Raw genomic sequence first — 15000 nt, forward strand, 5'->3', positions numbered from 1 at the left:
CTGTGTGGGTCTGTCACCTGTTTCTGTTTCTGTGGGTCCAGATACTTGTTCTAGGGTTATGTCTGTGTGTGTGTCTGTGTGTGTGTGTGTGGGTCCAGATACTTGTTCTAGTGTTATGTCTGTGTGTGTGTCTGTGTGTGTGTCTGTGTGTGTGTGTGTGTGGGTCCAGATACTTGTTCTAGTGTTATGTCTGTGTCTGTGTGTGTTCACCTGTGCCTGTGTGTGTGTGTGGGTCCAGATACTTGTTCTAGTGTTATGTCTGTGTGTGTGTCTGTGTGTGTGTGTGTGGGTCCAGATACTTGTTCTAGTGTTATGTCTGTGTCTGTGTGTGTTCACCTGTGCCTGTGTGTGTGTGTGGGTCTGGATACTTGTTCTAGTGTTATGGCTGTGTCTGTGTGTGTTCACCTGTGCCTGTGTGTGTGTGGGTCTGGATACTTGTTCTAGTGTTATGTCTGTTTCTGTGTGTGTTCACCTGTGCCTGTGTGTGTGTGGGTCTGGATACTTGTTCTAGTGTTATGTCTGTTTCTGTGTGTGTTCACCTGTGCCTGTGTGTGTGTGGGTCTGGATACTTGTTCTAGTGTTGTGTCTGTGTGTGTGTGTGTTCACCTGTGCTTGTGTCTGTGTGGGTCTGGATACTTGTTCTAGTGTTATGTCTGTTTCTGTGTCTGTGTGTGTTCACCTGTGCCTGTGTGTGTGTGGGTCTGGATACTTGTTCTAGTGTTATGGCAGCATTGTTTACTGTTCACAAGGTCTGGATGATTTACGTCTTTCCGTCCGTCACAGACCTCTTGTCCCCAGCGAGGGAGAGCGGGAGCGTGGGCCGGGCAGGAAGGATGTTCATGTGTTTCTCTTTATGGTCTCCATGGGAACCCGACCTATGACCTCTGTGGTGACCTTCATGACTTACTGGACTACTAGAGTTGAGGCTTCAAGCCAAGCAGTCTGATGTGTGTGTGTGTGTGTGTGTGTGTGTGTGTGTGTGTGTGTGTGTGTGTGTGTGTGTATGTGTGTGTGTGTGTGTGTGTGTGTGTGTGTGTGTGTGTTTCTACAGGGTGGATGGTATGATCAAACAGATGGCGGAGATGAGGGACGTTGATCACAGGCTGAGATCTCTGGAGTCACAGGTATGTTTCATTAAGATGCTGTGTGTGTGTGTGTGTGTGTGTGTGTGTGTGTGTGTGTGTGTGTGTGTGTCACAGGTATGTTACATTAAGATGTGTGTGCGTGTGTGTGTCACAGGTATGTTACATTAAGATGCTGTTTGTGTGTGTGCGTGTGTGTGCGTGTGTGTGTGTCACAGGTATGTTTCATTAAGGTTCACTGCACGTCTAGGCCCTACACAGAAACCTGGTGTCTTAACGTGGTCCCTTTGACCATCTGTGTCCACGTGTTCTCAAAACCCCCTCTCTTTCTCCCCCTCTGCCCCCTCCATCTCTCTCTCTCTCTCTTTTTCTTTCCCCCCCTCTGCCCCCCTCCATCTCTCTCTTTCTTTTTCTCTCTCTCTCTCTCTCTTTTTCTCTCTCTCTCTCTTTCCCCCCCTCTGCCCCCTCCATCTCTCTCTCTCTCTCTTTTTCTTTCCCCCCCTCTGCCCCCCTCCATCTCTCTCTTTCTTTTTCTCTCTCTCTCTCTTTTTCTTTCTCTCTTTCGCTTTCTCCCCATCTGCCCCTCCTCCATCTCTCCCTCTTTCTCTCTCTCTCTCTCTCTCTCTCTCTCTCTCTCTCTTGCTCTCTCTCTCTCATTCTTCCAGTTGGAGTTCTGCTCCAGTGCTATGCAGTGGATGATGGAGGGGATGACCCAGAGTAATCTGGTGAAGACCTCTAGTCCCCCGCCCACTCTCAGTGGTACGTGTGTGTGTGTGTGTGTGTGTGTGTGTGTGTGTGTGTGTTATCCTGCTGTACATCTGTCAGTGACTTCTCCACATCTTTCATCAAGTATGTTCTTCCATTTCCAGAAAGTGACGTTGCTTTTGTTCCTCTTTCTCTTTTTCAGAAACACCGTCATCCTCTGCGTCAAGTTGATTTTTATCTTTATTTTTTTCATAACGTTTTTATCACACACACACACACACACACACCCACACACACACACACACACACACTTTGCCTAGGGGTCAAAAGTGGACAGTGTGCTTCTTGCCCTTTTTTATCAACTTGTTCTCCTTCCATCTTTTCAAAAGGGCCCCTCATTGTTTTCTGTTTCCATTTTTGAAACGCTGTTTGCTGTGGGCTCATTGTTCCCAGCGCTACCGTGTGTTTCTCACACATACACACACACACACACACACACACACACACACACACACACACCTGTGTTTCACACACACACACACACACACACACACACACACACACACACACACACACTCACACACACACACACCTGTGTTTCCCACACACACACACACACACACACACACACACACACACACACACCTGTGTTTCCCACACACACACACACACACACACACACACACACACACACACACCTGTGTTTCCCACACACACACACACACACACCTGTGTTTCCCCAGAGCCCAACCTGCGGTCCCTCTATGTCACCTAGTCATGGCTCTCGGTGGGGCTGGGCTCCTGGAAGGCAGCTTTCTTCAGAAACAAGAGGATGTGGGGGGTGGGGGGTGGTTTCAAGAGGGTGGGGGGTGGTTTCAAGAGTATTTGGGTGGTGGTTTCAAGAGGGTGGGGGGTAGTTTCAAGAGGTTGTTGGGTGGGGGGTGGTTTCAAGAGGTTGTTGGGTGGGGGGTGGTTTCAAGAGGATTTGGGTGGTGTTTTTTTTACTGATCACAAACAGGATGACAAAAATCCTGCCTCATGCTGCATGCAGTCGCCTGTGCGTGCTTTTGCACTTTTTTTTTTCTTAGCCTGCATCAATTGATGCATGGTTTTGCAATATCTTCTGTCACTGACGGTGTGATCAATATCTTCTGTCACTTACTGTGCGATCAATATCTTCTGTCACTGACGGTGTGATCAATATGTTCTGCCACTGACGGTGTGATCAATATATTCTGCTACTGACGGTGCGATCAATACCTTCTGACGGTGTGATCAATATCTTCTGCCACTGACGGTGCTCTGGTTTTGCCACGTAGACCAGATGGCGATGGTTCCTCAGAGAAAGAAGGCCACTCGCCCAACATCCTGACAGATTTACGCTGCGTCACAGGACACTGGGCAACCACATGGCTAGCTGACCGGGCCACGGGTAACTAGGCAACCACATGGCTAGCTGACAGGGTCACGGGTAACTAGGCAACCACCTGGCTAGCTGACCTGTGTGGGGCCAGCAGCTGTATCTGGTGGCCTGCCAGTGAATGCTAGGCTAACTCCCTGTGTGTGTGTGTGTGTGTGTGTGTGTGTGTGTGTGGGGGGCTAGCAGCTGTATCTGGTGGCCTGCCAGTGAATGCTAGGCTAACTCTGTGTGTTTACATGTAACCACTAAGAGAGAGAGAGTGGACGGGACATTAGCCGCTAAACTGGCAGGCATGCTAGCAAAGAGGCCGCTTTACTGTTTGCACACACGATGCGATTTTTTAACATAATGTATAGAAGACTATATTATCTTTACTGTTTTTTTAATGAACTGTATTTTTTTTATTATCAATTATCAATGAAAAGTGGGTAACAAATGACACTGCAATAGGAAAGCCAAAGATAATGCTGGATTTGTTTTCTGTGTTTACAATCAATATTGAACAACTCTAATTGCACTTTAGCTTGAAACCAAATGTTACAATGGCACAAGACTACTGAACTGTCAACGGCATCGTTTCCCTTGTCCACTCAAGAACAATGCCACTTAGGCTACAGGCTAATACCATGAACTACTTTAATACTACAAGACCCTCAGCCTATGTCTATGATAAGTACAGTCCATTAGTAAGTCCATCTGCTTGTACCGTTGCTAGTGCCTTATACAGCTGCTGTACAGTGAGGGGGTGTTGTGACTTCTGTTACATGTGCAGGTTCAGCCTGACTCCAGTGCTTTCATCACTTACTGTTCCCACTTCTGACAGTTTTACTTGTTCATTAGTCTGTAATATATACTGTGTTGTTCATTAGTCTGTAATATATACTGTGGTACTCAAGAAGCGGTCCTACTTAACCTCTTTCTTGGTTCATTCAGGAGTTTTAAGTTGTGTATCGTTGTTTCAGTGTAAACCTTATAAAGTCTTTAATATTGTGCTGCTGTGGTAATGTGGTAATGTGTGTTGTGCATGTCGTGTCTTATTTTAAAGATGGGGTGATGGGGTAATGTGTGTTATGTGTGTGCATGTGGTTATGTGTTATGTGTGTGTGTGTGTCTTATTTTAAAGATGGGGTCTCGGGGTCTGGCCAGCTCAGCAAAAGTGTGCCAGGAGATAGGGTAGGGTGTGTGTGTGTGTTTGTGTGTGTGTGTGTGTGTGTGCCAGGAGATAGGGTGTGGGGTGAATACTTCTGCAACATGTGTGAATGCTTCTCACATTTCTTTTGGGGTGAAGAGTCTTCTAATTCTCTCTCTCTCTCTCTCTCTCTCTCTCTCTCTCTCTCTCTCTCTCTCTCTCTCTCTCTCTCTCTCTCTCTCTCTCTAACCCTCCAATACCATTTTCTCACTAACTAGCAATTACAGTTAGCTTGGACACATTTAGCACCTTGTACTTGTGGTTCTTCGTCATGTTCAAGGCATTAATTGTAATAAAGGTCAACAATCCAAATGTACGCCTCGTTTCAACTCAATGACTCTGTGTGTGTGTCTGTGTGTGTGTGTGTGTGTGTGTGTGTGTGTGTGTGTGTGTGTGTGTGTGTGCCTCGTTTCAACTCAATGACTCGATCACACGCCTGAAGTGAATAAAGTTTAACAGAGAAGCTTGAAGTCTCCATGCTGTAGGTAAAAAGATTGTTTCCATCATCCAAGCATAAAGGTGTGTGGGGGGGGGGGAGGCTGCTCCTTGCTCATAACCTATAGGTGTGTGGTGTGTGTGTGTGGGGGGGACTGCTTCTTGCTCGTAACCGGAGACAAAAGGCTAAGAGTCAGTCTGTGCCCTCCATGACGGATAGATGAGGTGACCTTTGGGGAAGAAAAGGGGGATGAAGAGAAGGGAAAGGGGAAAAGACGAGGTGAAGAGAAGAGAGGAGAGGTCAGAGGAGAGAGGAGAGAAAGAGTGCGGTAAACGAAAGAGTTCCAGATGAAGTTTCAGCGAGCGAAAGAGAGATCAATTGAAGGTCATATTATGGGCCGTTATGGACTCCTCTATTGAGACACCCACACACACGAACACACACACACACACTCTATTGAGACACACACACACACACGTAATGGACTCTCTATTGAGACACACACACACACACACACACACGTAATGTACTCTCTGTTGAGACACACACACACGAACACACACACACACACGTAATGGACTTTATTGAGACACACACACACACGTAATGGACTCATTATTGAGACACACACACACACACACACACGAACACACACACACACACACACACACGTAATGGAGTCTCTGTTGAGGGAGACTTTATATAGCTAGCAAGCCCACCTGTCAGAGCCGGCCAGGCCTTACTCAGTGAAGTGTCAACGCTTGGCTGCTTACAGCCTCTGTGTGTGTGTGTGTGTGTGTGTGTGTGTGTGTGTGTGTGTGTGTGTGAATGTGTGTGAGTGAGAGAGAGAGAGAGCGTGTGTGTGTGTGTGTGTGAGAGAGAGAGAGAGCGTGTCTGTGTGTGTGTGTGTGTGTGTGAGCGAGAGAGAGAGTGCGTGTGTGTGTTGGCACTGTGTGTGAATGTGTGTGAGCGAGCGAGAGAGAGAGTGTATGTGTGTGTGTTAGCTCTGTGTGTGTATGTGTGTGAGCGAGCGAGAGAGAGGGTGTATGTGTGTAAGCACGTGAGTTAGGCCTGGTGTTTCTGCTCACAATCACTCCCTCTCCAGTCCCCAGCCCCCCACCTCTCTCTCTCTCTCTCTATCTTCCCCACCTCTCTCTCTCTCTCTCCTACTCTCTCTCTCTCTTCCCCACCTCTCTCTCTCTCTCTCTCCTACTCTCTCTCTCTTCCCCACCTCTCTCTCTCTCCTACTCTCTCTCTCGCTCATTCCCGCCTCTCCCTCTCTCCCTCCCTCTCTCTCCCCCCTCTCTCTCCCCCCTCTCTCTCTCCCTCTCTCTTTTTTATGGGCAGGAGTAGCTCCATACCTCCAAAGCCATGTGCCTCCGTCAGTCATCCCTCAATGCTCCAGTGTTTAGCGCTGTCCTCTGTGTGTGTGTGACAGTGTGTGAGTGAGTGTGCCAAAGAGTACACGCCAGCGCCAGCCGCTCTCCCTCTCTCTCTCCTCGCCACGGCTCTACCACCCTTACTGGGGGGCAACAGAACAGAAAGAACAGGAGATATCACCGGAAGATTCCACTAACTGGGAAGCCGTACTCTTGGGAAGTTGCCTCTTGTCCCTTTTGGAGCGGTGTGTGTGTTTGGAATACTCTTGGAGTAGAAGAAGGAGAAGAAGGCTGCTGTTTCTGCTCTGGTGTGGAGACCTTTTTGGGACCTGCTGAGGAACGAGTGTGTGTGTGTGTGTTTGGGGACAACTGTTCTGTGATCTGTGTGTGTGTTCACTGATCTGTGTGTGTGAGAGATGGCTGCCAGGCACCTATGGCTGCTGGGACTGCTCGTCGCCCTGCTGAGCGTCGGGGGGGTGAGGACGCAGGACGGAGCCGCCGAGGCCGAGGAGGAAGAGGCTGCAGCCCAGGAGGAGGAAGAGGAGGTGGAGGAGGTTATGGCCGCCGGTGAGGAGGAAGAGGAGGGTGAAGATGAGGACGGAGATGGGATAGAGGATACGGGTGAAGAAGCGGAGGAGGAAGAGGAGGCTGTCGAGGAAGAGGAAGAAGCAGCGGAAGAGGAAGAGGAGGAGGAAGAAGCAGCTGCTGAGGAGGAAGAGGCTGTCGAGGAGGAGGAAGAGGCTGTCGAGGAGGAGGAGGCCGAAGAAGAAGTAGCTGAAGAGGTAGAGGAGGAGGAAGTGGCTGAGGAGGAAGAGGCCGAGGAAGAGGAGGCAGCAGAGGCCGAGGAAGAGGTCGCTGCTGAGGAGGAAGAGGTCGCTGCTGCTGAGGAGGAAGTTGCAGCTGCTGAGGAGGAAGAGGCAGCTGAGGAGGAGGAAGAGGAGGCAGCAGAGGAGGAAGAGGAGGCAGAGGAGGAAGAGGCCGCTGAGGAGGTAGAGGCAGCTGAGGAGGAAGAGGCTGAGGAAGAGGTCGCTGCTGAGGAAGAGGCAGCTGCTGAAGTAGACGTAGAGGAGGAAGAGGAGGCAGCAGAGGAGGAAGAGGCCGCTGAGGAGGAGGAAGAGGCAGCTGCTGAAGAAGACGTAGAGGAGGAGGCAGCTGAGGAGGAGGAGGCTGTAGCTGAAGAGGAAGAGGAGGAGGCTGTAGCTGAGGAGGAGGATGACGAAGAACATTCCGATGATGACGCAGGAGTGGATGAGGCAGAGGAGGATGAAGATGCCGAAGTAGAGGCTGCAGGTACCGTGACTTGCATCTTTCGGCTTCATGTGCAATAATATATATATATATATTCAATATCTGAGGGATAACTAGCTGTTCAATATCTGGGAGATTACTAGCGGTTCAATAACTAGCAGTTCAATATCTGGGAGATTACTATCAGTTCAATATCTAGCAGTTCAATATCTGGGAGATTACTATCAGTTCAATATCTGGGAGATTACTAGCAGTTCAATAACTATCAGTTCAATATCTGGGAGATTACTATCAGTTCAATATCTAGCAGTTCAATATCTGGGAGATTACTATCAGTTCAATATCTAGCAGTTCAATATCTGGGAGATTACTAGCAGTTCAATATCTGGGAGATTACTAACTAGCAGTTTTATTAGACTTTAATTGAGATGAGTGAGGCTATGGAAACACGAGCACTGCCATTTGGAGTTCAAATGTCTAAACGTATCAAGCCGTTTCACCAACACAAGCTCATTATTGTGCTGCATTGGTATGGCTAACTCAGATGTGACTCATTCAGTGAGTTTCAAATGTTTTGTTTTGTTCATTTTGAACTGGACTGGACTGTAGTGGACAGTCTGTTCTCTGCTCATGTACCCTCCAGAGGCATTTTTTTCCAAACACCTCAGCCCTAAAATAGGCTGCTATATCAGCACAGCCACGGGCATCTCAACTATGCCAAACTCTTTAAGTCCCCCTTCGCTTGAGCGATGCTCAAAAGTAACATCACCCGCTGAAATGTATACATTACAGCATATTATATATCTCTTGCATAAGCTGCTCCTGCAGGTTCGTATTTCACGTCCCATTATTTCTTGTGAAAAAGAGTGTCAACCTCGACAAACCCCTCAAGGTGTGACACAGAGTTAAAACAGGCCTGTGTCGGCTCCTGCGCCAGAGACATTCGACTCGAACAAAAGAGCCAATCGCTAAAGAGCCAATCTCTAAAGAGCCAATCGCAAAAGAGCCAATCACAAAAGAGCCAATCACAAAAGAGCCAATCTGAAAAGTGGAATATCAGGCTGGCCCTGCTGTCGGGCCGCCGTCCAGCGAATCAGAGCTGAGGATGTGGCCGTGGTTCCAGCAGATCAAGGACAGCCAGGCGAGCGGCAGGGAGAGAGTGGGGAGGGACTATCTGGGAGATTACTAGCTGTTCAATATCTGGGAGATTACTATCAGTTCAATAACTATCAGTTCAATAACTCGCAGTTCAATATCTGGGAGATTACTAGCTGTTCAATATCTGGGAGATAACTATCAGTTCAATAACTAGCCGTTCACATTCTGGGAGATTACTAGCTGTTCAATATCTGGGAGATTACTAGCAGTTCAATATCTGGGAGATTACTAGCAGTTCAATATCTGGGAGATAACTATCAGTTCAATAACTAGCCGTTCACATTCTGGGAGATTACTAGCTGTTCAATATCTGGGAGATTACTAGCAGTTCAATATCTGGGAGATTACTAGCTGTTCAATATCTGAGGGATTACTATCAGTTCAATATCTGAGAGATAACTATCAGTTCAATAACTAGCAGTTCAATATCTGGATCAGATCAAGGACAGCCAGGGAGAGCAGCAGGGACAGAGTGGGGAAGTTACCAGCCCAGCACTTTGAGCTAAAACAACAATCACTCAACCGCCGCCAGGGTTGGGTGACTACCGGGGTGGTCGGGTTACGGTTTAGAAATAAGTCAGATCATTTTTCACATGCTCTAGGGCCACCGTAGATGTCATCGTAGATTATATCCATTAGCTTTCGGGTTTTAAGTCTTTAAGTTCTAAATGAGACCCAGAGTGTCTTTTTATCGGGCCATGTTGTTTAATGAAAGCTGAAGTTGGAAAAAACTTGATAGCCCTTTAGAAATGATCAAGCTGGAAGGCCTCTCTGTTTTTCAGTCCACGAGTTTGATGGAAGTTAAATAAGTCAGACTTCTGTTCTCTAAAAAACACACAGTTAAACCAAAGAGCCTAACTGATACCACAGGAAACACATCCCACAACAAAGACGGGTCAGTGGTCATCTTATTGACATCTTGGCCCTAGGCCCTCTCAAGTGTGACATGTTCATACTTCAGTCTGCTGAAGGAACGGACCCTAATTTCATTAACAGGAAATGAACAAAGCAGCCATCAAGTCTGTCGCGCTTGAACTAGAGCTGTCGTTGTGGGTGTGAGAGGATTGCACTGACTCATCCACTAAGCATCTTGCTCGTGAAATAACATCAGCAAAATTATTTCGTCAAGTTATTAAATTAGCTTTAGCGTATGTTCGCTGCCCGTTCATGAAATGAGTGCCCAACACGTGTTAATGTAAACACTCTCTTCTCAACACTGAGAAGTATCTTAGATAGAAACGTGTTAATGTAAACACTCTCTTCTCAACACTGAGAAGTATCTTAGATAGGGTTAATGTAAACACTCTCTTCTCAACACTGAGAAGTATCTTAGATAGAGTTAATGTAAACACTCTCTTCTCAACACTGAGAAGTATCTTAGATAGAGTTAATGTAAACACTCTCTTCTCAACACTGTGAAGTATCTTAGATAGAGTTAATGTAAACACTCTCTTCTCAACACTGAGAAGTATCTTAGATAGAGTTAATGTAAACACTCTCTTCTCAACACTGAGAAGTATCTTAGATAGAGTTAATGTAAACACTCTCTTCTCAACACTGAGAAGTATCTTAGATAGAGTTAATGTAAACACTCTCTTCTCAACACTGAGAAGTATCTAAGACCAACACGTGTTAATGTAAACACTCTCTTCTCATCACTGAGAAGTATCTAAGACCAACACGTGTTAATGTAAACACTCTCTTCTCATCACTGAGAAGTATCTTAGATAGAGTTGCACACAGTTCAGGCTTCACGTAACTTTCTTTTTCTTTGACAGAGGAAGAGGAGGATGAGGAGACCCTAGAGGAGGAGGAGGAGGAGGAGGAGGCCCTGGAAGAGGAGGAGGAAGAGGAGGAAGAAGAAGAAGAAGAAATTGCCAAATCCCATTACCACTCTGGATCGCTGTGTAGTGTCTGCACAGTCTGTGAGGTACAACACACATCAACACATTCATCATACTGTCTTTCTGTCTAAAGCTATAATTGTCAGCCATTCAGAGCACCTGAGATGAAATGCTGATTCTGTTTAACTGATCACCTCCCTCACACACAGACATGATCAATTCTGACACGGTCTTTACATCAATGATTCTGATTGGTCTCTACAGGCATTAATGAATGATTCTGATTGGTCTCTTTAGCGGTTAGAATGATTCTGAGCGGTCTCTATACGCATTAATCAATGTTTCTGATCGGTGTCTATAGGCATTCATCAATGAGCGATTAGAATGTTGCTCACTGACGGCTCTGCGATGTGTGTGTGCAGTCTTTGATTGTTGTTTTACAACACACACTGCAGGGCAGGAGGAGTGTGTCTTTGTCTGTTTGATGTGATGGTTTGGGGGCAGGGGTTAGTTGTGACAGGAGGCCTTTTTGAGGTATAAGATGGAGCCTGCTGCTCTGAATATTAATGCACACCTACACCAGAAAACCAAAACACAGCCACACACACACACACACACACACACACACACACACACACACACACACACACACGCACACCTACACCAGAAAACCAAAACACAGCCAGATGCACATTCACTTCCTGTACCAGTAGCTGCAAGCATGCCAGCAAAGAGCTCCCCCTGTTTCCCCCTGTTTCAAAACACCTCTAGAACAGTCATGTGTTCCATGTCTTCCCATATAACCTATGAAAAAATATAAAATCTATCTCTTGGATGTAGATTTAGACTTTAATATATTCTTATCTTTCTCTTTGATGTAGATTTAGACTTTAATGTCTTCTCTGTATCTATCTCTTGGATGTAGATTTAGACTTTAATATATTTGTATCTATCTCTTGGATGTAAATTTAGACTATACTGTCCTCTCTGTATCTATCTCTTGGATGTAGATTTAGACTATACTGTCCTCTCTGTATCTATCTCTTGGATGTAAATTTAGACTATACTGTCCTATCTGTATCTATCTCTTGGATGTAGATTTAGACTATACTGTCCTATCTGTATCTATCTCTTGGATGTAGATTTAGACTATACTGTCCTCTCTGTATCTATCTCTTGGATGTAGATTTAGACTATACTGTCCTCTCTGTATCTATCTCTTGGATGTAGATTTAGACTATACTGTCCTCTCTGTATCTATCTCTTGGATGTAGATTTAGACTATACTGTCCTCTCTGTATCTATCTCTTGGATGTAAATTTAGACTATACTGTCCTCTCTGTATCTATCTCTTGGATGTAGATTTAGACTATACTGTCCTCTCTGTATCTATCTCTTGGATGTAGATTTAGACTATACTGTCCTCTCTGTATCTATCTCTTGGATGTAGATTTAGACTATACTGTCCTCTCTGTATCTATCTCTTGGATGTAGATTTAGACTATACTGTCCTCTCTGTATCTATCTCTTGGATGTAAATTTAGACTATACTGTCCTCTCTGTATCTATCTCTTGGATGTAGATTTAGACTATACTGTCCTCTCTGTATCTATCTCTTGGATGTAGATTTAGACTATACTGTCCTCTCTGTATCTATCTCTTGGATGTAGATTTAGACTATACTGTCCTCTCTGTATCTATCTCTTGGATGTAGATTTAGACTATACTGTCCTCTCTGTATCTATCTCTTGGATGTAGATTTAGACTATACTGTCCTCTCTGTATCTATCTCTTGGATGTAGATTTAGACTATACTGTCCTCTCTGTATCTATCTCTTGGATGTAGATTTAGACTATACTGTCCTCTCTGTATCTATCTCTTGGATGTAAATTTAGACTATAATGTCCTCTCTGTATCTATCTCTTGGATGTAGATTTAGACTATACTGTCCTCTCTGTATCTATCTCTTGGATGTAGATTTAGACTATACTGTCCTCTCTGTATCTATCTCTTGGATGTAGATTTAGACTATACTGTCCTCTCTGTATCTATCTCTTGGATGTAGATTTAGACTATACTGTCCTCTCTGTATCTATCTCTTGGATGTAGATTTAGACTATACTGTCCTCTCTGTATCTATCTCTTGGATGTAAATTTAGACTATACTGTCCTCTCTGTATCTATCTCTTGGATGTAGATTTAGACTATACTGTCCTCTCTGTATCTATCTCTTGGATGTAGATTTAGACTATACTGTCCTCTCTGTATCTATCTCTCTGATGTAGATTTAGACTATACTGTCCTCTCTGTATCTATCTCTTGGATGTAGATTTAGACTATACTGTCCTCTCTGTATCTATCTCTTGGATGTAAATTTAGACTATACTGTCCTCTCTGTATCTATCTCTTGGATGTAGATTTAGACTATACTGTCCTCTCTGTATCTATCTCTTGGATGTAAATTTAGACTATACTGTCCTCTCTGTATCTATCTCTTGGATGTAGATTTAGACTATACTGTCCTCTCTGTATCTATCTCTTGGATGTAGATTTAGACTATACTGTCCTCTCTGTATCTATCTCTTGGATGTAGATTTAGACTATACTGTCCTCTCTGTATCTATCTCTTGGATGTAGATTTAGACTATACTGTCCTCTCTGTATCTATCTCTCTGATGTAGATTTAGACTATACTGTCCTCTCTGTATCTATCTCTTGGATGTAGATTTAGACTATACTGTCCTCTCTGTATCTATCTCTCTGATGTAGATTTAGACTATACTGTCCTCTCTGTATCTATCTCTTGGATGTAGATTTAGACTATACTGTCCTCTCTGTATCTATCTCTCTGATGTAGATTTAGACTATACTGTCCTCTCTGTATCTATCTCTTGGATGTAGATTTAGACTATACTGTCCTCTCTGTATCTATCTCTTGGATGTAAATTTAGACTATACTGTCCTCTCTGTATCTATCTCTTGGATGTAGATTTAGACTATACTGTCCTCTCTGTATCTATCTCTTGGATGTAAATTTAGACTATACTGTCCTCTCTGTATCTATCTCTTGGATGTAGATTTAGACTATACTGTCCTCTCTGTATCTATCTCTTGGATGTAGATTTAGACTATACTGTCCTCTCTGTATCTATCTCTTGGATGTAGATTTAGACTATACTGTCCTCTCTGTATCTATCTCTTGGATGTAGATTTAGACTATACTGTACTCTCTGTATCTATCTCTTGGATGTAGATTTAGACTATACTGTCCTCTCTGTATCTATCTCTTGGATGTAGATATAGACTATACTGTCCTCTCTGTATCTATCTCTTGGATGTAGATTTAGACTATACTGTCCTCTCTGTATCTATCTCTTGGATGTAGATATAGACTATACTGTCCTCTCTGTATCTATCTCTTGGATGTAGATTTAGACTATACTGTCCTCTCTGTATCTATCTCTTGGATGTAGATTTAGACTATACTGTCCTCTCTGTATCTATCTCTTGGATGTAGATATAGACTATACTGTACTCTCTGTATCTATCTCTTGGATGTAGATATAGACTATACTGTCCTCTCTGTATCTATCTCTTGGATGTAGATATAGACTATACTGTCCTCTCTGTATCTATCTCTTGGATGTAGATTTAGACTATACTGTCCTCTCTGTATCTATCTCTTGGATGTAGATTTAGACTATACTGTCCTCTCTGTATCTATCTCTTGGATGTAGATTTAGACTATACTGTCCTCTCTGTATCTATCTCTTGGATGTAGATTTAGACTATACTGTCCTCTCTGTATCTATCTCTGCCTCCTTTGACACGACTATCTGCATTTGTCTCTGTTTTCATTTAGCAGTTTATTTGCTCATAATTATACCATGTTCTTCTTTCTCTTTACACCATTTTCTCTCTTTCTCTCTCTCTCTCTCTCTCTTTCTCTATCTCTCTCTCTATCTCTCGTGCTTGCTCTCTCTTTCTCCCTCCCTCTCTCTCTCTCTCTGTCTCTCTCTTTCTCTGTCTCTCTCCCTCTCTCTCTCTCTCTCTCGCTCTCTCTTACTATCTCTCTCTCTTTTTTCTCACTCTCTCTCTCTCTCTATCCCCCTCTCTCTCTCTCCCTCTCTCTATCCCCCTCTCTCTCTCTCTCTCTCTCTCTCTCTCTCTCTCTCTCTCTCTCTCTCGTCTGCAGAGCTGTGGCCACTGTGACAGCTGTCCCTGTGAGGAGGGTGACGAATCGGACCACTGCAAGAGCTGTGAAGTAGGCTATGAGGCACACACACACACACGTTCACACACGCTCACACCCGCTCACACACATGGACATAAAGTCCCAGCATATGTCTGCCATATAATCTTACATATGTCTTCAGCACTCAGAGTTCATGAACATCATATACCCTTCCACACATGTTTGATTCATCATGTCTCTCTCTCTCTCCCTCTATCTCTCTCTCTCTCTCTCTCTCTCTCTCTCCCTCTCCCCTCCTCTCCTCTCCTCCCCTCCCCTCCCCTCTCCCTCTCCCCCCTCCCCC

At 44.7% G+C, this 15000-nt stretch overlaps 2 protein-coding genes across 2 annotated transcripts in view; both read left to right on the plus strand.

Annotated features, from left to right (window-relative positions):
* The window catches only part of LOC308362307 (transient receptor potential cation channel subfamily M member 4-like), a 31527-nt gene extending 29429 nt beyond the window's left edge, over positions 1 to 2098 (plus strand). The window contains exons 26-28 of the mRNA XM_080834901.1: positions 1052 to 1124; positions 1748 to 1841; positions 1990 to 2098. Coding sequence (XP_080691027.1) covers positions 1052 to 1124; positions 1748 to 1841; positions 1990 to 2018 — 196 coding nt within the window. The 3' untranslated portion in view covers positions 2019 to 2098. The remainder of the gene's footprint in view (positions 1 to 1051; positions 1125 to 1747; positions 1842 to 1989) is intronic.
* A 4670-nt stretch (positions 2099 to 6768) lies between these two features.
* Positions 6769 to 15000, plus strand: part of LOC308362940 (uncharacterized protein) — a gene marked incomplete at its 5' end in the record, with an annotated part of 12716 nt that continues 4484 nt past the window's right edge. Inside the window, 3 exons of the mRNA XM_080835666.1 lie at positions 6769 to 7501; positions 10396 to 10547; positions 14658 to 14726. Of these exons, the coding sequence (XP_080691792.1) occupies positions 6769 to 7501; positions 10396 to 10547; positions 14658 to 14726 (954 nt within the window). The remainder of the gene's footprint in view (positions 7502 to 10395; positions 10548 to 14657; positions 14727 to 15000) is intronic.

Source organism: Sprattus sprattus (genome assembly GCF_963457725.1).
Source record: "Sprattus sprattus genome assembly, chromosome: 3".
Lineage (NCBI taxonomy): Eukaryota > Metazoa > Chordata > Actinopteri > Clupeiformes > Clupeidae > Sprattus > Sprattus sprattus.